Genomic DNA, 22,578 nt, shown 5'->3' on the forward strand with positions numbered 1-22,578 from the left:
CACATGAAATCACACTTATTTTCTGTGAGTCTACTCTGCTTGTTATCTTATATTTGGAGTGATATTTAAAATGTACACTATCACTGCTAAGAGTACTAATATTATTGTTCTTTTCCTGCAATATCACTAGAGTTTTAGCCATCAATACGAATTGTCTAACCTAAAACTAGGAGCTCCTGAGTATTCTAAATAAGAAATATTATTTATTACAAATTTGGTATGAAAACTTTTCATGGAAATAATAATACAAAAATTAAATAGCAAAACTACTTTAAATGACTTACAAATCTATGTAATCTGGCTTACTGATTATTTCTCTATAAGTTTAATTTTATAAAGTTGATTGTTCCCAGCTATAATATATCAAGAACTGCAGCAGAGAGAAATGAAACGGTACATAAAGCTCACAACCCTGTGCTCAGCACATATTGCTCAGAAATTTTAGTTTTCCTTTATTATCATCATCAAAAGATACATACAAGTTTTACCAAACATGCCAACTTCAGTTAAGCTTCTTGCACAAAAAACAGCCTCCTAAAAGCAACCTAGTCAGGCATTTCTTTCTATTTTCTGAGGAAAACAGTGTAAATTTTGCTTCAATGGCCAATAAAATTCCTCTCTGATAAACTAATGTGGAATCTAATTATAAAGCCTTGTGTTAGAATTTCAGATTCTTTTACAGAATCACTTCTTTAAAAAAGTACAAAGTTCCATGATCAAGAAAAGTACCCGGTAAGTGACCAGAGAAATATCCCTGTTGCTGAGCAGATGGCTCAGTCTTATCTGAAGTCACAAAATGGATGGAGTACTGAACGGAAACCATCAGAGAAGAGACTAAGAAGTACGGAGCCACCAGCTAAGCTCTCTGCTCTGACTTTAGATGGTATCTCACTGCCTCTGGTCACTAACTCAGATAAAGCTAAACATCCGTCCTAACTATAGCCAGACAAGGACACAGAAAAATGTGAACGTGTCACGTTCTACAATTCACGTTTTCTAATACCTTAAGCTGAACTTTACTTAACTCCAGTCTGAGGTATATTGAAAGATTTAAAGGTCATTAATCCACACCATGGGCAATGTACCATACAAGCACTGCCACCAGGACCCCGAACGCCGGGAAGAGGTAGGGCTTGTACTTCTGCCAGAGAGACAGCTCCTCTGCCACTTCATCTCTCCTCCTGTTCTTCTTCCGGCGACCCTTCAGCCTGTTTTCAAAAGCTTCGAGTTCAGCCTAAAGCAAAACAGTTCCATTTGTATTAAATTCAAAGAATATACTGGATTGCAACTTTCTATTGAAATGAAGATTAAACAATAAGAAATGTTGATAGTAACAGTATAATAAATATATTAATTTGATTTAAATAGAAATAAAGATCCTCTCATCTAGTGCTGACTGTATTCAACAAATGTTAAGAGTTTAGTTAGGTAAGAAACAGAACTGAGCGCCAATGAAGTGATTCCTTCAGACTGAAAGCCTGTCTTTGATATTAAACTGGCTGACATGCCACTGACTGCGTCAAAGGACACTAGAATGCAGACAACGGCTTTCTTAATTTAACTCCACTTTTTACCTCCAGAGCACCTTCCTCAAAATGCAGAGATGCTCCACATGTAATTTTAGCATTTTTATAATGCAGGAAATAAGAATTAGTGGCTTATATCACAGAAAGCCAACAAGTAAGGAATAAAAAGTTGCCTCAATTATATTCTTTTATCAAATACTTTTTTCTTTAATGGGAAAAAAACGCTTCATGCTTTAATGCAAGTGATTATTTTAGGAAGAACTGAAATCCAATTGTAAAAGAAGATAGCCTGGAGTGTCAGTCATCATCTGTTGATGACTTTTATCCTCCTGGTAAGCACCCACTAAGTTACTATACAGTCTATAGTAATTGACTAACCAATGATGACCATTAAGCAAATATGTATTATCTACACAACATAGTTTAGCCTAACACACCCGCTACTGTAGTTATAAGTTATACTTAAAGACCATCTATCAGTGAATTTAATTTAATATAAAAAGGCATTTGTCAACAAAAAAAATCAGAATATTTCAAGTAGATTTTGATATATAGAATAAACTCAACGCTGTGATGCATTTGGTTTACTCTAGGCCACCCATGCTGCATGCAGAACAACCACACAAGAGACAAGCCTGCCCAGCACTGAGGTACCTGCTGTCTTCGTTTTTCTTCTTCCAGAGCAGCGTTGGCTTCTGCTTCTTTAATCTATTTACATTTAAAAGTAAAATAAACAACTAGATATCAAATTCTTTGTAGCAGTCTGGCATCTTCCCACCCAGGCTCTAACAATCTAAAGCAACTTTTGGTAGCCTTACATTGGAAAGCCTATAAAGAAATATAAATATTACATTGAGAAGTTTTGACCAAGTTCCATTCCATCTAAAAGATTAAGGATAGTGAATATAATTTATATTTTTGTTATAATTTAAATAAACATTTCCTCTTACCAGCTATATGAGATTAGATCACAATTCAAGTCATTAAGACTCTGAAATTAAAACACTTTTAACTTTTCCTTAAGTTACCATATTAAGAATCAATTATTAATACCACATTTTCTTAGAGTAGAAACTGATCATTTCTCTCACATGCCTGTCTGGAAGGCAAGACTTTGAATCAAGGAAACCAATCATTTGTGGATTGGCTGGTTTGGCAAGGTAGAATCAACACTAAAGACATCTCAAACTGTAAATCATCCCCAAATCTTATGTTTGCATTACTTTAGCCTAATTTTCAGGAGGCTAACAGTATCATTATAACAAATGGCTATGGGACAGAGCAAGCACACTAACGGATATAAAAGACAAAATGTTTAGAGACACAGCAAGCAATAAAACTACCTCAGGTCCAAAATAAGCCTATACAAGGAGCCTTCTTAACGTAAGCACAAGTGATTTTACTAATATAAAGAACTGGAACAAATCGTAGGGCAAAGGCCATTAGCGCATTAGGAGTTAGTCTTAATGAGACATCACCTCAGACGCCTTCCGCTTCATTTCCCTGCATGTTGCATCACATTCCACTGAAACCTGACTTTCACGTATTTTATTGCATGGCAATTCCTACAAGTAATAGAAATTGAAAATTTAGTCAATTATTCTTTCAAATCACAACTATATGCCAGCAAAGCTCACCTAACAGCTGAAGGTTGTAACATTATGTATCTTGATTCAAATGATTACTCCCTTATATCTTTTTCTGACTGGGGGTAGGTGCACTTGAATGAGGTACTCGGACACCAGAAGAAGGTGTGCCTGGAGCTGGAGTTACAGGATGCGTGCGGGATCTGCCATGGGGTACCCTGAACCAAAATAAAGGGATCCCCTACTTCATTTAATTAAAATAATTAAAACCATAAAATTAAAACAATAAACTTAATAATTTACTATATGCCTCTACCAACTCTGCTGAACTTTATTTTTATCCTGTATATTTAATATTTTATCCTTTATATATTGATTCTTGTTATTCTTCCAAAGCATCTAGGAAATGTTCTAGAGCAGTATTGTCCAACAGAGTTCTCTGGGACAAGGAAATGCTCTGGCTGTGCGCGGTCTGGTACAGCATTAGCAACCACCTATGTCGACCGTACACTTGTGTGAGTATGCACAGTGCGCCAAGACTCCATCATGCTCCATCTACCTCGGTAATATACACACATTTAGTGCTGCTAGCCAAAAACAGTCTGGGGCTTTCCTGAAGAATTATAGAGATTTCTTTCAACTATTAACATTTTTAAGTTCCTATGAAAACCCTTCACTGTCTAAGTACTGAATAGGAAACTACACATGGACAAGACCTGAGATTTCAGAAAACTGAAAACACATCCAGATTAAACATAGTTTGGCAAATATTTTCTTGTAAATGGGGTTAATTTAAATACAAACTAAATACAAATTTAAATGTGAATTTACCTACTATAAGAAAGTATAGTGAAAATTTAAAAAAAAAAACTAAATCCAAGAGCCACACAGAAGAAATGTCTGTTGCATGGAAGAATAAAGAATTATGCAAAGAGAAACCAATTAGCTAAGGAAAGGACCACAAGAATACAATATAACATGATACAACTATAGCTGCAGCATGGTAAATCAAGTCAAATAAAAGAAGTCTTTAAGGAGTCCCCTCTACCTGTTTGAAGTTAACTGAGAACTGGGTAAAAAAAAATTCTTTTTCTTAACTGTTTTTTTTTTTAACCCTGCGGTTTTTGTTTTTTGTTTTTGCTGGCTTGGAACTCACTCTGTAAACCTGACTGGCCTCAAACTCAAAGATCCTCCTGCGTCTGCCTCCCGAGTGCTAGGATTAAAGGTGTGTGCTACCACTACCCAGCCTTAATTATTGCAGAATGATCTTTCTGGTCACTAAGTTTTCACCTGCTTATTCTTCCATTACTATCTTTTATCCAGGGCTGGAGATGGCTCAGAGGTTAAGAGCACTGGCTGTTCTTCTAGAGGTCCTGAGTTCAATTCCCAGCAACCACATGGTGGCTCACAACCATCTGTAATGAGACATAGCGCCCTCTTCTAGCCTGCAGGTGTACATACAGAATCCTCTATACATAATATATAAAAAATAAACTTTTTAAAAAAATATTTTATCCTACAATTACTTTTTTCCAGGTTTGAGTATTAATTAATGAGGCTTACTTTATGGCTATAAAGTTTTTTCAAGGAACTATTTTCAAAGGAGAATACGACAGCAAATAAAAGCTTCATAAAAAAAAGACAACAAACATAATTCCAGACCATCTCCTACCCCAGGAGCCCACCCCATCCCTCTCACCAGCCCCTTGCTCACACTTCAGTTCAGAGCGCAGCAGTGCTATGCCAACAAAGGGCACTGCGCTTGAGCCAACAGAAAGCCATCATTATTCCTCTAAGTTACAAAAATTCGACTGCAATGCTGAAATTTTAGACGAGCACTTACAGAAATAAATTGGCTTAGTTTAAATATAATGAAAAGATTCTAAAATCTAAAACCTTAAAATTAAAGCCAAAGAACTACCAACACACAAACCAAAGCAATAGGAATTCTATCATTTAAAATACTTACCCGTTTTATTCTTTTACAGGGGCATCTAAGTTTTACCTTCTGGTTACAATTAAAGGGGCATTCACCAGGATGACACATCTCTTTGCATCTATGGCCACAAGGAAGCTAAAGTTTTTTTTTTTTTTTTAAAAAAAAAAAAAAGCAACTGGTCATTTACGTTTTGGTCATACTCCACCTTTCCTTTCTCCCTAACGGCTATTTTAAGAGCGTCACGCATAGTGCCAACTAACCCTGAATAATGAATGGACTGATCCTTCTAATTTTTTTAGACAGATTACTATAATTATTTATACAAATTATTTTTTATTGAGCTCTACATTTTCTCTGCTCCCCTCCCTGTACACAAATTATTTTTATTAGAAAATTTTAACGTTCTCAATCTCCACTTCAAGTGTAAAAGTCACTGTCACCCTACAGCCAGGTGACTAAGCCAATGAAGGTAAGCAAGCTTAAGTGCTGTGTGCCTTAAAGCACGTCCCTTCCCCGAGGAGCCCTGGGGCAACAATGGGAGCCATGAGTGACAGAGGTCAGGCGCATGCTAAGGTGGACTGCTGAGTGTACACAGAGCCCAGGAGTACTGCCTCTTCCTTACACTGCTGAAACATGAGGAAGGAGGGTTCTTGTCACCGTCACAACTGCTCAGCCTTTCATTCTGTTTACCCTTAACACTCCCTTAATACGCATAATTTAAGTCGTCAAGACAACTCAGTAAGTGCCATGGTGTTTAATAATCTTTAATTATTTGCTATCTCTGTCCTGAATGTCTTCACGTGAAACATTCTCTACTCAAATCTTGCACTTCAGTTTGAACTCCGTGACTCTAAAGGGCAAAGGAAATAAAGGAATACAAAACCACTGAAGGAGCCATGACTCCAGTGTAGCCCTCTCTTCACCGCTCTACTCCAATGCCCTGGAGGTTGATGAAAGGGTGGAAAGCACTGGTCCTATGTCACACCTTCCTAATACTAAAAGTCTTCACACTTTCCAGAATGCCACTGCTAGCATGCAGGTCTCTTTCGCTGGCTGGGTCTTCTGAACCCTAATTATACATGTCTTCCTCAAATCTATCATTTGACTTTGCCATCTCATCTAACAGTCCATGATGCTCTTGCCTGCCCTCCCCCCCAACCCATAACTCATGAACTAGGGACCTACCCAGTTCCCTATTTCTTTTACAATTATTATATATTTTATTAGAAATTTTTAATGTTCTTAGTCTACACTTCAAGAGTTGATATCATAGTCATGGCTACATACGCTATTCTAGCTTCCTGCCTTATGTCTGTAGACATAAGACAACAAGATAAGTGTCTAGACCCAAGGTGAAGCAGTCAAGGAGACAAGGCAGGTTTGATGTCTCACTGTAGAGACCAATTCCTTCACAGAACTTGATCATCTGAATGCCTGGCTATAAGGCATTTCCTTTAGACTCTGTACACCAACATCCAATGTCCTCCCTAAGATATGCCCCCAACCTCACTCTTTTTATAAGTTACTCAAAGCTAGCTCTGTAGCTTACAACTAGAAGTGAAACTTGTTCACTAGTACCAGCCGGTGCTAGTATGTCCACCAAGCACCCAAAGGCAAAAAGGGATGCCACAGACCTGAAGAGACACTCACTCGCTGCTGATCAGGAGTAAAATTGTAAGACACACACAAAAAAGCAATTTTTAAAAAACTGATAAGGTAAGTATTAGCAAAAATGGGTAACAATAGAAACCTTCACAGAACAAAAGTATGAAAATGTGATAATTTTCCATAATTGGAAAATTCACTGTCAATAAATTGGTACATAAAATCATTTTAGAATCAATTCAATATGATTTATTAAGGTTGAAATTAAACAAACGTTCCTCTGAGCAAGGAATTGCACCACTTCTATGTGCCAAAAGGAACCTATGCATACACAAAGCAGCATCTGTTCATAGCAGTGTTGTCTTACTTAGGGTTTCTATTGCTGCAACAAACACAATGACCAAAAAGCAAGTTGGGGAGGAAAGGATTTATTTGGCTTACACTTCCATACTGTTGTTCACCACCAAAGGGAGTTAGAAAAGACACTCAAGCAGTGCAGAAACCTGGAGGCACAAGCTGATGCAGAGGCCGTGGAGAGGTGCTGCTTACTGACTTGCTTCTCCTGGCTTACTTGGCTTGCTTTCTTATAGAAAAACCCCAGGACCACAGTCCAGAGACAGTACAACGTATGAAGGACTGGGCCTTTCCCCCATCAATCACTAATTAAGAAAATCCCCTACAGCTGGAACTTAAGAAGGCATTTTCTCAATTGAGGTTCCCTTCTTTCAGATAACTCTAGCCTTATGTGTCAAGTACACGTAAGACTAGTCAGCATAAGTGTTTTTGGTAACAACCCAAGCTAGCAATAACCCAAACATTTATTCACAAACTATAGAGCACACATATGACAGAATAAAGGGACAAGCAAATTTGTACAAACAAATCCCAAAGGCATATGCTTTTAAAATACTAAGCAGTGTTTCTGTAGCTACACATACCTGCAGCAAGACCTATAAATATAAGGCAAGTGACATGGCTCAACAGATCAAACTGCTCAGACTTGCTGACCAAGCCTGACAATGAGTTTGAATTTCCAGAGCCTATGTACAGGTGGAAGAGACCAACACCAAAGAGCTGTCTCTGTCTTCCACACATGTACCCTGGCACATAAGCACCCCCTGCCCAATAAAAACTCTGTCTTCCACACATGTACCCTGGCATATAAGCACTCCCTGCCCAATAAAAATTTTACAGTAAGTGGTGGTAACATTTAAAATAGAGGAAAAAATGCGTAAGAAATACGTTCAGGACAAGACATGGACAGACTTTGGAGATACCAACAATGCTTTCTTTTTGAGGGTGGAATTATAAAATATTGACTTCCTAGCTGTATTAAATAATATATATGCTATGTACATATACATGACATTTCATTTCTAAAATGTTATTATTTCAAAAACCTGTAAATAAAAAAATCATACACCCAAATTAACCATACCCAAAGTCATGAACTTAATGGACTTATAAACAAAATTAGCATTCAAAATGGAAGCTGTAAGGCTTCACATTAAATTTTACACCTTCAGTGTTGAATATATTCGATGGGCTTATCCATGGCCAAAACAAACAAAAATTACAGGACAGAATTGGAACTAGAAAAACAATTAGCTTCATATTCTCCTCACTCAGAACCCATGTCCATCATCTACATTCACTCCTTCCATGTCCCTTCGGTGTTTCTTGTTCCCTTTTTATATCCTACTGGACCTACGTGATACATCCCTTTTTATATCCTACTGGACCTACATGATAGTTCCCTTTTTATATCCTACTGGACCTACGTGATAGTTCCTTTTTAAAATTAAACATATACATGTACACATGCACCTTGTTTTTGTTTTTAATAATCTACTACTAACTACCTATGGCTCACAGTTTTAATCTGTATTTTGAATCTTATTTTAGACAGTAAGCACTAAGTCAATACTTTCTGCAGTAAAATGTATAAGCTAGCTTTAAAAATGTTCCCTAAAAACAAAAAAGTCACTTCTTGTACTAAGCCCCTAAACCCCTATGGTGGTTTGAAAGAGAATGGCCCCCAAAGGGAGTGACACTATTGGGAGGTGTGGCCTTGCTGGAGGAAGTGTGTCACTGTGGGGGTGGGCTTTGAGGTCTCATATATGCTCAAGATACCACCCAGTGTCTCGGACTTCTTCCTGATGCCTGTGAGACAAATGACTCCTGGCTATTTCTCCAGCACCATGTCTGCCGGCACACCACATGTACCACCATGATGAACATGGACTGAACCTCTGAAGTATATAAGAGAGTCATCACAACTAAACGCTTTCCTGTCTAAGAGTGATAGTGGTCACAGCAATAGAAACCCTAACTAAAACAGCCTATGTCTTTGGGCAGTGGTGGTGCACACCTTTAATCCCAGCACCTGGGAGGCAGAGGCAGGCGGATCTCTGTGACTTTGAGGTCAGCCTGGTCTACAAAAGCTAGTTCCAGGACAGCTATGGCTGTTTCACAGAGAAACCCTGTCTCAAGAAACAAAACAACAAAGTTTCTAGTGGGCCCAGCGAGGAACTGAACTGAGGTAGTCAACAAGGAGAAAACCCAGAGGGAGCAATGTCCAAGGACATTAAAAGACCAACTACAACTTACCTCTTTGGGGCACTGGTTTTTGCAACAACTGAGGAGATTCTTTTCATTTATATCAGCTGTGGCTATTTTTCTAAAAATAGGAAAAACTTTTTATGACATTTAAACCAAAGTCCATTTTTTGTACATTTTCTAAGCATTCATGATTTCAAGCATATCTATAAAAGCATCACACTTCATTTTTTCATAGAACATTTAAATTATGTCCATAACAATTATGCTAGGGTACCATGGGGGCTGAAGAGATGACTCGGCAGGCAGAGGCATGTGCTGCACAAGCCTGACGCTCTAGCTCAATCTACAGATCCCACTTAAAGGGAGAAGAGAGAAATGACTCCAAAGAGTTGTCCTCTGACCTCCACATGTGCCATAGCATGCAAAGGTGTGCACATGCAAAAGTGTGTGTGTCTACATGTGTGGTGTGTGTTTGTGTGTGTGTGAGTGTGTGTGTGTGTGTGTGTGTGTGAGAGAGAGAGAGAGAGAGAGAGAGAGAGAGAGAGAGAGAGCGCATACACACACAAATAGTAATAAAATTCTGAAAGAAAAATACTCAAGAACAGGAAAATTAGATGGGTTTCTAAAATGTATATGCAACTACTTTAAAAAACTACTACAAAAATAAACTTGAAAAACATATCTAGCAAGTGATTTCAAAGCAAAGTAAGCAGTTCAAAATTAACCATGAGCTGTCATTGTACCAAAAAGTTGGAAAATGCTGACAAACAGATGGGAACATGTCTGAGAGAGTCGGAAGCTAGTTGGAAGGCACTCTCACGAGCCTGATTTTTCAGAAGTCTAAAGTAAAAGTGGCAACCACACATGGTAAATTATGTTAGATCTATCAAGATGACAATGGCAATTTCCCCCCCTCCACATAATATACATAGTTTTAGGTAATAAAAAAAGACAAAGCAAATACTACTATGATAAATGCTATAAGATTTTTTTTAATAATAAAGACCTACCTTTTAAAAATATAAATCAAAAAATATACCTAAGTAGCTATCAACTAGGCAAATTTCTATCCAAAACATTTCTAGGTTTATACCATCATTTATATGTTCTTCCATAAGAGGGCTCTAAACTTCTGAAAGCAGTGAATCTTCTACAAACCCCCAGAGAGAATGAAGCAGGATTTGGCTGGCTGATATCAGAGCAAGGCACTGGAGGTGAGACTGCAGCTCCTCCTTTCAGGTCCCCGCTGAAGTTCAGTCACCAGAGTCTCAGCAACACACAATGCTTTCTAAGTATTCTACAAGATTCTTCCGGAGACATCAGTGATTATCTTCGCTAAACGAGCATATTCTGGCTGCTTACCTACATTCCACATAGAGGCTTGTGATCTTGCAGTGACATTTTAATCTGAGCATCTGAACACAGGGAGGGCATTTTCCAGGGTGACAAGGCAAAACACATGGGTGAGGACAACCCAGAGGCCGTGGCTTAGAGCATCCTTCTTCACACTGAAGGCATTCTGGGCCAGCCTAAAAATAACAAAGTAATAAATCACCAAAATATCTAACATTTCCACATATTAAGGTTACAAACGGTAGATGACCCCTCTAAAACAAAGTACTTCAGTCTCAGAAGTACAAATAATAGGGCTTGAGAGATTGCTCAGCAGTACAGGGCCTGCAGAATAATCCCAGCACTCATGTAAAAGCCAGGTATGGAGGCGTGTATCTCTTTCAACCGCTCTGGGGAGGCAGGGACAGGAGAAGCCCTGGGCCCTGCTAATCAGTTGCTCTAGCAACTGGAAAGTTCCAGGTTCAGTGAGATACCCTGTCTCAAAAAAATGTAACCAGGCGGTGGTGGCGCACGCCTTTAATTCCAGCACTTGGGAGGCAGAGGTAGACAGATCTCTGTGAGTTCGAGGCCACCCTGGTCTACAACAGCTAGGTCCAGGACAGGGAGGAAGAAAGGAAGGAAGGGAAAAAAAAAGTAGATAGCATATCTGGGGTATCAAGGATACAGTCATTATTCATGTTTCCATCCTAAGAATGTTACCTTATTTTTGACAGTAGAGTTATCAATTTCAGTCACTTTGTGGCATTCTTTCATACATGTATGATTTTGACAGTGCAACATTCTTCCACAAAGTCTCTTGCAAGAATAGGGTCCTACAGCATGGCATGGTAGAGGACTCACCTTAAAAATAAAAATAAGAAATAGCCAACTAGCACAACACACATGTCTACACAAAACTTTCTGGTCTTGCATTTCCAAAGTGACTGATCTGAGATCAATTTTCACGGTGGTCTAACATTTTTCCACTAATAATATTTATATCAAAACTAAGCACATATCAAGACATTCCTCTAAGCACCTATTAATGAGAGGAAAATTGAGCACACAGAGGCTAATTCCCACATAAGGCAGAGTATACAGTTTAACTGACTAATCCTAGGCAGTCTGTAGAAGTCCGAGACAGTAAATTATTTCTAACAACTCCAGGGCAAAGTGATAAAGATTACAAACTAAACTTAAAGATTATACCTATAACTCACCTCATGCTTCCCCAGACATTCCCTGTAAGAAAAAAATAAAATGAAAACATTAGAGATTCTTTTTTGCTTTTTGAATTTTTGTTTGTTTGATTTTTTTTTTTAAAGAACGGTTTCTCTGTGAAACAGAGTCCTGGCTGTCCTGGAACTCACTCTGTAGACCAGGCTGGCTTTGAACTCACTGAGCTCTGTCTACTTCGGCCTCCCAAGTGCTGATGAATTAAAGGCATGCACCACCACCACCCGGCTACACCGCCCGGCTATTTATAGATTCTTTAAGAAGGGTGTCTGAGGGCTGGAGAGATGGCTCAGAGGTTAAGAGCATTGCCTGCTCTTCCAGAGGTCCTGAGTTCAATTCCCAGCAACCACATGGTGGCTCACAACCATCTGAGATGGGGTTTGGTGCCCTCTTCTGGCCTTCAGGCATACACACAGACAGAATATTATATACATAATGAATAAATAAATATTTTTTGAAGAATCAAAACAAAGTAACAAAATCCTAATATCTAACCTCAAGTCCACATGAAAAAAAATCAGCAGACATGACACAGCCAACACAAACTTGATGAGAGCAAAGCTAAAGAGTTAACATCCACTGATAGGTACAAGACTTATTACAAAGGTAGATTGTTCAGACTATGTGGTAGTGGTGAAAGAACAGATAAATTAGTGAACTAAAACAGAGTCCGGAATTAGGTCTATACAAATAAAATCAGCTGATCTATGACAAAGAAAAGGCAAGTTACAGGAGGAATATTCTTTTCAACAAGTGGTAATGTTGAAACAAGTTTATATCCACTGTAAGACAGAGACATTACACCTTTGACAACCAACTCAAAATGGATTGCAGACCTAAATACAAAACACAGGATAAGACCTAAATAATCTTGAGTTTCATATTACTTTTTAGACACAATGCCAAGAGCACGACCCATAAAGGAAACAGGTGAGTTCTAATTTACTAAACTAAAAATGTCTGTTCAGCAAAGAACCAGACAGAAAGGAGACCGATGAGTAAACTACATTTGGAAAACATATCTGGTAAGCAATACAAAGAACTCTTGTGCTTAACAACAGACAGAAAGCAAAACCCAATCAGAAAATGGGCAAAAGACCTGAACAAGATAAATCTTTCGAAATGACCAACAGATGCTGAACAGACATGTGAAAAGTTGCCTGGCATCCGGTCATTAGGAGGCTGTAAATTAACCGACAGTACCTCCATGCATCTACAAAATGGCTAGAATGCTGACAGTGCCCTATGCGAATGAGATGCAGGGCAGGAAGTCCACCACTAACGCTGATGAGAACGCAAACTGGTGTGCCACGTTGGTAGCTAATCTGAGAGCTTTTTAAATAGCTAAACATCAACTCACCATACTATCCAGCGGTTACACTCCTAAGTTTTAATTCAAATGAGTTAAAAGTTATACTTATAAAGATATTTGCACATAAACATCTATAGCAGTTTTATTTTTTATTAAAAACAACCAAAATGCCCTTCAATAGGTAAAAGGATGAGATCATATGAGCGGCCAACATAAACTGGAGTTAGTAAAGAAAAAAAGATGCACAAGGCTGAGAGTGGGCGGGACAGTGGGGATGGATCTGGTAAAAGCTGGAGAAGGATGGGAGGAGAATATCATCAAACTACTGTGCATAACATTCTCAAAGGATAAAATATTATATTAAAAAAGACAACTAAAAAATAAAAATAAAAAAATAAAAAAGACAACTATAGGATGTCCAGGAAGTGCAATAATGTTATTCAGTGATAAAAAGAAGCAAGGTATCAAAGCATGAAAAAAATAAAGTGTAACCTAAATGTATAAGCTAAGCGAAAAAGAGGCCAGTATGAAATGGATTCGGACTCCCAACTACTGTGTATGATGCTCTGGAACAGACAAAAACAAGCACAGAAAAGCCCAGAATGAGAAGCTTCAATTCTAACCAACATTTGAAGAATTCACACTAATCCTTAAAGAGAAGTATTTCCCAACTTTTTCAGAGAATCTAGTACTTCCACAATTATAAAACCAGGGGAAAAAAAAAGACACCATAAGAATACAAGGTAATATTCAATACTAATACTGCAAAATTAATGTAGATTTTTTTTTTTTTTTTTACTTTTTTCTTTTTCTTTTTTAAAAAATAAATAGGACTTCACTTTGTCAACCTCTCACTGGAACTCAACTCACTAGATAGCCCAGGCTGGCCTTAAACTTGTAATAATCTTCCTGTCCTAGACTCTTGAATGCTTGGATTACAAGCATATTTACCACACTTAGGGTTTTTTAAGTCTTTACTTTAAAAAAATTTATTCAATTATTATGTGTGTGGGTATTTTGCAGAGATATACATGTGTACCATGTGTGTTCCTGGTGTCCAGAGAGACCAGAAGAAGCATTAGATTCCTTAAAAGTAAAGTTAGAGACAGTTGTTGTTGTAAGCAGCTACGTGTGTCCTGGGAACCAAGTCTGGATCCTCTGAAAGAGCAGAACTGCTCTTAATCACTGTTCAAAAACTTAACATATGACTAAACTGAATCCAGCACCACGTAAAAGGGATTAAGTCCCATGAATAGTAGAAGAGAAGTGGCAGAAGAAAAATGAGACTTCTAGAAAGGGCAAAAACCAGAATTCTGTCTTTGAAAAATCAATACCAACTGTTGATCTGGAATCTTAGTTGTTAACAGTCCCCTTTCTAATATCTGTTATGCCTCAGAACTGTTTCCTTTTCTTCTTTAAACCACAGCCTCTGCTTAAAGTATGAAACATTAAAGGATTCTCCATTCTTACAGGTTCAGCTCCTTAAAACTCTATCTCTACCATTCCCTGATCCATCCAGGAAACTTTGCTTGGATTTCCAATGCTTCCTTCTCACACTCGCCTTTACGTTTACCATCTAAACCTAGCTAGCCGTTTTCAGAAACATTGCATTTTAGCATGAGAACCACCAGGCAAAGTAACAAATAATGCGCCTCTTGGAAATGTTTTCCTAATTGTCGGTACCTGTTGCTGCAAAGGAAACTAAGGATAGTGCATTCAAGAGCAAGGAAAACACAAAGAGAGACATGCATAGGAAGCTTAGCATCATAGCAACCAAAAACAAGAAAGAATGAACTAGAACAAGGAGACTATAGTATACAGGTCAGGCATGAAATATAAAACTTAAAAAGTGAAGAAGGTGAAGTTCATACTATGTCAGAAACATTTTTTTTAAAGCTTTAAACTCTGGTTCTTACACAGGAATAGGAACTTGACACGGAGGACAAGGCAATGCAGTCTGAATAAACGCTGGCTCGGCTGGTTGTTCCCACGGGCCCATAGGCTGATGCTGGGAGTAAAATGCAATACACTGTCAAGTCAGAAGGGCGATCCCATGCAGCCTTCCGAAGAAACTAGGGAAATAGTGCTTGTGGATCTTTTGCTCACACACGCTGAACTACATCCAACTACTCAACAAATGTTTGCTGAAACATTCTATTCCATCTGCATTGTGAAGATTATTCCTCTCTACATACACCCAATATTAAAAATTAAGGCAGATATCAGTTTAAAAGCTAAAATTGAGGCAGCATAGTCTCCTCAACCTCTTGTGAGCCAAAAGCAAAATGAGAAACATTTAAACTCCAGTATCCACCATAGTCCCTATGTTCCTCATCACCTAGAACTTTACATATAACCAGGGTTCTAAATAAAGTAAATTAATATTTATCTATATCAGGGCTGGAGAGATGGTTCAGCGGTTAAGAGCATTGACTGCTCTCCTGAATATCCTGAGTTCATTTCCCAGCAACCACACTGTGGCTCACAACCATATATAATGAGACCAATGCCCTCTTCTAACATTGCATACATAATAAATAAATATATCTTTAAAAGTAAATAAATACATAAACAAGTATATCCCTAGCCATGTTTGAAGGGAAACTGGTAAATTAATCTAAATATCATAATTATCATACTATATTTACAAATATTTTAGTGACGCCCTCCCATCTTCCTCCTAGTACTAAAAAATGAACCCAGGACCTTGGAGATACTGGGAAGGTCTCCACTATTGAACAATACACCAGCCTTTCCAAGTTGGTTTTTTTTTTTTTTTTTTTTGGTTTTTCGAGACAGGGTTTCTCTGTGGCTTTGGAGCCTGTCCTGGAACTAGCTCTTGTAGACCAGGCTGGTCTCAAACTCACAGAGATCCACCTGCCTCTGCCTCCCAAGTGCTGGGATTAAAGGCGTGCGCCACCATCGCCCGGCTCCTTTCCAAGTTTTTTAAGACAAAAGACCAAGTCTTGTCTTCTTCACCCCCAGATCCGAGTAGAATGCTTAATGCTCTAAAGACCCTTATGGTTGCTTGTTAAATAATCACTGAAGAAAACATAGCCCACAGGCAAGCAGGAACTCTTCACCACTGTTCTTACCTTGCCAGTCTGCCTCACTAATGCTTGATCATGACATGAAGCAGGACACAAGTGCCCACATTTCTCTAACACTTTTTGGCAAGGTTGATGACATGGTGGACATGAGCCAAAGTGACAGCGATGTTTTTCTTGACTTGTATGATGACATGTTGGTGGTCGACTAAATCAGAAAGTTTTTAAGTTATTTAAGTTATTTTTGGCAACTGAACAATACATCTGAAGTGCAATTATTTATATAACTTCCAAAATCATAGAAAAGTCTATGCTATGAATATTGCTTGAAAACACTAACACAAAATAAAATTAGAATACTACCAAAAGTCAGTAGAATTTAAAGGTGAAGGCATCAGATGTTGGGGTGTGGAGAGTTTCACCAACCTGCACAGTTCTTTGCACTTGGGTGGCCTCGTGGTTCGCTCTCGGCCACAGGGCACTGTCACCTTGGCCTTACCACAGCTGCACCTCACTTCTACAGTTTCTGGGCATGGATAGCAACTGCCTGAGGAAAAAGATCCAATACTTTAAAAGACAGACTTACCAAAATGCACATCAACAGCTGTGCATTTGTACAATGCACAATGAGATAGCCTGCCATTAGAAAGCAGCAGTTCGGCCAGGCAGTGGTGGCACGCAACTTTAATCCCAGCGTTAGGAAAGCAGAGGCAGGCGGATCTCTGAGTTCGAGGCCAGCCTGCTCCACAAGAGCTAATTCCAGGACAGGTCCCAAAGCTACAAAGAAACCCTGTCTCGGGAAGAAAGAAAAAGGAAAAGCAGTGGTAATATGAACTATTCTTAGCACATTAAACAAAAGAAGCTATATACAAAGGCTGTGTGCTTCAGTGTTTGATTCCACACATACAGAGGAAATAGAAAAAACTGGTATCCACTGCTCAAAAGCAGGAGAGTAGTTCAGGACAGCAGCTTTGAGAAACACTGGTAGAACTCTGTTTAACAGTCTGGATCCAGTACATGATCACATTCACAAGCTTCACAACACCACACACTTAGAATTTTATCTTTCCTTACATATACCAGTACCTGAGTAACCTTTAGAAACATCCTTGCTTCTCAAGTGCTGTTCTAAATAACAAATTTAACATGCTACTTATTCAAAACTGTAACAAGCAAACAATCTTGTGGCCTATTTTCATAAATACATCTATTCAAAGGATAAATTCCCTCAAAAAGGGTGATTTTTCTCTCATGACCAGTGGTTGGCCATTAATGAGTGAGTGCTGGGAGGCCCTGCTGGTCAGAGGCTGCAGTCTATCATGGCCTAGCAGCTCTCTCTGAAGAAGACAGTATGAAATAATGACTCTACGTATCAAACTGAAATAATGACTCTACATATCAACCTGAAATAATGACTCTATATATCAAACTGAGTTAAACCGATGTTCAGAGTGATACAACCATCTTCTAAATAATCATTTTAAGTGCCTGGAAGATTCTTTGGGAGCTAGTAAGCACTGTCACAACAAATGTCACAAAAAAATACAAAGCATAAAGCTGATCAAATCTCTAGCCTGAACATTTTATAGGAAATTGCAGAGGATAAAGAAACATATTAAAATATATTAGAGAGGCAATCTACAAAATCCAGACTGGGAAACCAAAGAGCTACCTAATTACTTCAAATAAATCATAAGCCATTTAAAAAAAAAAAATAAGGGAAATGACACATTTAAAGCCCATCATTCGATGGCCATAAGACATTCTTACTTGGTGTGAATCACAAATCAAATAAAAACTATTAAAAGGAAGAATTTCAAAATCAAATATGTCAGGGATAAAAAATTTTATATTTGGGTTAAGATTTCATTTCTTATGTGGGGGTCCACAGATGTGGGTCTGTTCTGCCTTGACTAAATGTCAGAGAGTTTGTGCCTGCTCTTGCTCTTTCAAAGTTATTGACAAGAAGTCTAACTTAAGGTATGGCTACAAACAAGATACCCTGACCCAGGGTGTGGTTACTTGGTGTTTTGGATATTAAGATGATTCATAGATATGGGTCCTCTCCACCTTGACCAAAGGTCAGAGAATTCAAGCCTATTCCTGCTCTTTCATTTTAGGACAGGAGGTTTGACCAGGGAGAGTCTGCCATCAGGATACTTGGTCTAAGGTATATTTGCTGTGTACTTGCCCTAAACATCAGAATGCTAAACTCAGGAAATAATGGCTCGATGTCTCAAGTATTGAAGCACATAACTGTTCTGGTTGTCCTTTGTGTCATGTTAAAGCAGTCTTTCGCTTTCTTCCCCCCTTTTTGGATTGTTGTATATAAGCATATAAAATAAACGTGGGCATATTCAGTATTCAGTATACACTAGATAACCCTCCCAGTTGTAACCTATGTCTATGTATTTTTTTCATATGTATTTCTTTCATATCTCTGTTCCTCCTAATTTTTCTAATCTTTACCAAAAATTAAAAGCCATGCTATTTGTATCAAAGTATAAAGGGTGTATTTTACAAAAAATAATTTTAAATAAACCACTTAAAATGGTTGTATTTTATTTTAATGTCAAATACAACAATTGTAAATGGATAAAACTTACACATTAATAAAAACTTTTAGGGTCTCAAAAAGTATAAGGGATCCTGAGACTAAAATCCCCACTAGCATAGATAGGGTGACCCTTGTTACAGCTAAAGTCCGTAAAAGTACGTAAAATTCACAGTACAACCAAATCAATGAATACCTTTAAAAAAAAAAACGAGATTGGCCGGGCGATGGTGGTGCACGCCTTTAATCCCAGCACTCGGGAGGCAGAGGCAGGCGGATCTCTGTGAGTTCGAGACCAGCCTGGTCTACAGAGCTAGTTCCAGGACAGGCTCCAAAGCCACAGAGAAACCCTGTCTTGAAAAACCAAAAAAAAAAAAAAAACGAGATTAAGAAAAGCAAAAAAGATACAATTTACCATCAGTCTTGAGTTTGAATTTTGCCATACCTCTCCCTAGGCATTTCCCTAAGGCACTTAATTTTAACTGCCTTGTTCAAAACTAGTAGTATAGAGACTATATTACCTTCTCTTGAGTGTTAGAAAGCCCAAATAAGGAAATAACTGGAAGTTCTCTACTAACACTAAAGAACTAAGAAAACACAAACATAAAATAACATCTACTGTGATACTTTACCTCTGTGGCAGACAGATGGACACTTGTGGTTTCTACATCCTAACATCCGTCCACAATTTTGATCACAAGGTAGACAGTTTCCAGGGCAACACTAGAGAGAAAACAATATACAAAGAGCTTTTTGAAACCCACACATTGCACATTAGTCCTAGTCATTTACTGAATCTTTAGAAAGCAAAGTTTCTTTTTACTCTAAGGATAAAATTATTCAAGAGTATCAACATTATTCTAGTAAATAATAATACAACACCAAGCTAAATTTCCTTGCCTCTTAGTTATCCTATGACATATATTTCCATTGCAAAATTTCACTTACTTTTCTATTCAGAAAATTATATTAACCCAAGAATTTGATCAAATCCAGTCCAATTTTCAAACAATGAGTCTGGCTAATTTAAATTAAAATAAAAATGGCTGAATATGTAGGCTGCCAGTTATCTCCAAAGCACAGGGTGGATGAACGACTAAGGAAACAAAGGTGTATGCAGGTGGTCCAGAGGGGCAGGCGGCAACTGACTTCAGGGTGTCGTTCACCAGGAGCCAAATTCCCGCTGGGTGAATCCTGGACAGGCAAGGCCCACCACCATAGACCCCAAAGTGTATTTGCTTCTGCTGTGCCTTTTATTTGTTGCTGTCATCTGTCTCTGGTATTGGCATAATGTGAATGGGTGCGGGGAGATTCCCCACTGCCTGTAATGTAGTATGTTTATCTCATGGAGACATCCCATTCTACTGGGCATTTTTATTATATAAAGATGACTGCAACCTAAGACATAGTTCTGATGATAAAAAATAAAACAAGGAAGAGTCACATGGCTAGAACACATGAATTTCTATTGAAAAGCTGTATAGACTATGGTCGATTCTTTTTCATATATAAAGTCTAGATTTGTGATTCCTTTAAGACTTCTTATGAGATTATCACCTCAAGATAAGTAAAAAAGTAACTGGCCCTTCCTTTGTAACTGCAAAACGCAGCTGGCCAGTAAAACACTTGACTGAGAAGAATACCTTGCTTGCCCACATGGTTAATCTATAACAAGTTGCTTGGGTATGAATGTACATAAGTTCTTAGGATAATGTTTTTTGCCTGTAATAAGCAAAATATTTAATCATGTAAGGGATAAGGAAAACATGCTGTTTTTACCTGTACTCATTATAATCATTCACTTGAAAAATTAACTGTAACTGCATAAAATTTTTATATTGCCTGAAAGATTTTATTGGGGTATATAAGCTGTAGAAAAATAGCATACAGTACGAAGAACATAGAAGAATAGAACATAAAGAAGGAAGCCATCGAGAGAGAGCGAGTGTTGTTCTCCCTAACCCCTCAGATAAAAAAGTTATATTATGTGCTGACTCCGTGGATTTCCTCTGAGCCTGTGCTGCTGGAGGCTGGCCCCCGGCAGTAATAATCTGTATCTACACAAAAAGTGAAAAGTAATGGTATATGATGGCAAAAAACTTTTTATTCTCTCAAACATTCCTAAAAAAAAAAAAAAAAAATACTGAAGCTGGAGAGATGGCTCAGCAGTTAAGAGCACTTGCTGCTGATCCAGGGGACCTCAGCTTGGCTCCTAGCACCCATGTTGGGCGACTCAAATTTTATGTAACTCTAGCTCCAGGGGATGTAATGCTCTCTTCTGGCATCTGAAGCTACCTGCACTCACATGGCAGACAGAAGCAAATGCACATAGTAAGTCTTCAAAACTGTAACTATTTAAAACAATAATAAAAGTCATATAGTTGGGGTTTTTGAACACACAGATATAAAACATAGAAACCACTGAGAAACAGGTCAAAGAGAAGCCAAATAAGGAGAAAGGAACAAATGGGTAAATAGAAAAATCACTAGCAAGATTAACAGGGTAAGCATGGTGGCGCAGGTCTTAATCCCATCACTCGGGAGGCAAAGGCAAGCAGAGCTCTGTCTACATGGTGAGTTCCAGGAATAGCCAGAGCTATATATTGAGACCCTGTCTCAAAACAAAGATGGTTAACAGACTAAAATAATCACATTAAATCTAAGTAATGGGTAGCCAAATTAAATGACAAACACTGCCACCATGGATTAAATGAAGTCTAAATACTCTCCGTAAGAAATGCACGTTTAAGACATGAATAGGTTTAAAGTCTAACAGAATGAGAAAAGACATGCATTAACAGTAAACAAAAAAAGCTGAAATTATTCACATTTCCCTGACTTTAAGAACCAGGAACCTTACCAAGGAACAAAGTATACGTTATAAGGAAAGAAAAAATACAAAGAGCTACAACTCTACAGACCCAACAAAATACTAGAGTTAGATTCACTCCAAGCCAGGCTTCCATCTAATTTCTATTACCATCTGTGGTGGTTTGAATGCTCTTGGCCCCAGAAACTCCTCACAGGGAGTGGTACTATTAGGGGGTGGAGCTTTGCTCGAGTGCATATGGCCTTGCTGGAGGAAGGGTGTCACTGTGGGGGTGGGCTTTGGGGTTTCCTATGCTCAGGATACTATGCGGTGTTTCAGACAGCTTCCTGTCTCCTGCTCCTTCTCCAGTACTTGTGTACGTCCTTGCTTCCTGAGATGACAGTGAACTAAACCTCTGAATTATAAGTAAGCCACCCCAATGAAATGTTTTCTTTGTAAGTATTGCTGTAGTGATGGTGTCTCTTCACAGCCGTAAATACCCTAATATACCACCTAACCTTTGTTAGGCATCCACCACCAAACACTATCACTCTAAAACTGCTAATTATGTCTTCAAACAGAAAATAAAACTGCCCCAAACCCAAGCTCAGAGTTAGTGTGTGAGTCAGAGACTACATACAGTCTTTGGTGTTTTGTTTTGTTGTTTAGTGACAAAGTCATGCTATATGAGCTCAGGTGGTTCTCAATATCCTTCTGCTTCAGATTCTTGAGTGATGGACCCATCTTTGTCACCACATTCGAAAACTGGCATGCTTTCCCACTAATAAAAACTGTTAATCTACAATATTTACTATTATTTGATATAGAAAACAAAAAAATATGCCTGAACACTTGAAACAAAACAGTTTATCACATACCCAAAAGGAAAATTTTAACTCTTAAATCAGGTTAGCAAGTTTATCACACATACCTTTCTCCTACACTGGTGCTTCTGACAGTCCCGCATTTTAACACACTTAGTTTCACAAAGGTAAGGTTTGTGACATGGCATTCGCTTTGTATGCTTTCCACAGCGGCATTGCTTTTCCACCTCCTAGGCCAAGCACCAA

The 22,578-nt window shown here is 38.2% G+C and overlaps 1 protein-coding gene across 3 annotated transcripts in view; it reads right to left on the bottom strand.

The window, feature by feature from the left end:
• Positions 1-228: 228 nt before the first annotated feature.
• Positions 229-22,578, bottom strand: part of Nfxl1 (nuclear transcription factor, X-box binding like 1) — a 40,481-nt gene continuing 18,131 nt past the window's right edge. For all 3 annotated transcript variants that reach the window (XM_057772594.1, XM_057772593.1, XM_057772595.1), the window contains exons 11-23: positions 22,440-22,562; positions 19,332-19,422; positions 16,572-16,692; positions 16,194-16,353; positions 15,015-15,106; positions 11,771-11,792; positions 11,271-11,411; positions 10,581-10,747; positions 9,267-9,336; positions 5,082-5,186; positions 3,005-3,091; positions 2,181-2,234; positions 229-1,234 (exon numbers count right to left, since the gene is read on the bottom strand). In XM_057772594.1, the coding sequence (XP_057628577.1) occupies positions 1,061-1,234; positions 2,181-2,234; positions 3,005-3,091; positions 5,082-5,186; positions 9,267-9,336; positions 10,581-10,747; positions 11,271-11,411; positions 11,771-11,792; positions 15,015-15,106; positions 16,194-16,353; positions 16,572-16,692; positions 19,332-19,422; positions 22,440-22,562 (1,407 nt within the window). In that variant the 3' untranslated portion in view covers positions 229-1,060. The remainder of the gene's footprint in view (positions 1,235-2,180; positions 2,235-3,004; positions 3,092-5,081; positions 5,187-9,266; positions 9,337-10,580; positions 10,748-11,270; positions 11,412-11,770; positions 11,793-15,014; positions 15,107-16,193; positions 16,354-16,571; positions 16,693-19,331; positions 19,423-22,439; positions 22,563-22,578) is intronic.

Source organism: Chionomys nivalis, chromosome 6, assembly GCF_950005125.1.
Source record: "Chionomys nivalis chromosome 6, mChiNiv1.1, whole genome shotgun sequence".
Taxonomy (NCBI): Eukaryota; Metazoa; Chordata; class Mammalia; order Rodentia; family Cricetidae; genus Chionomys; species Chionomys nivalis.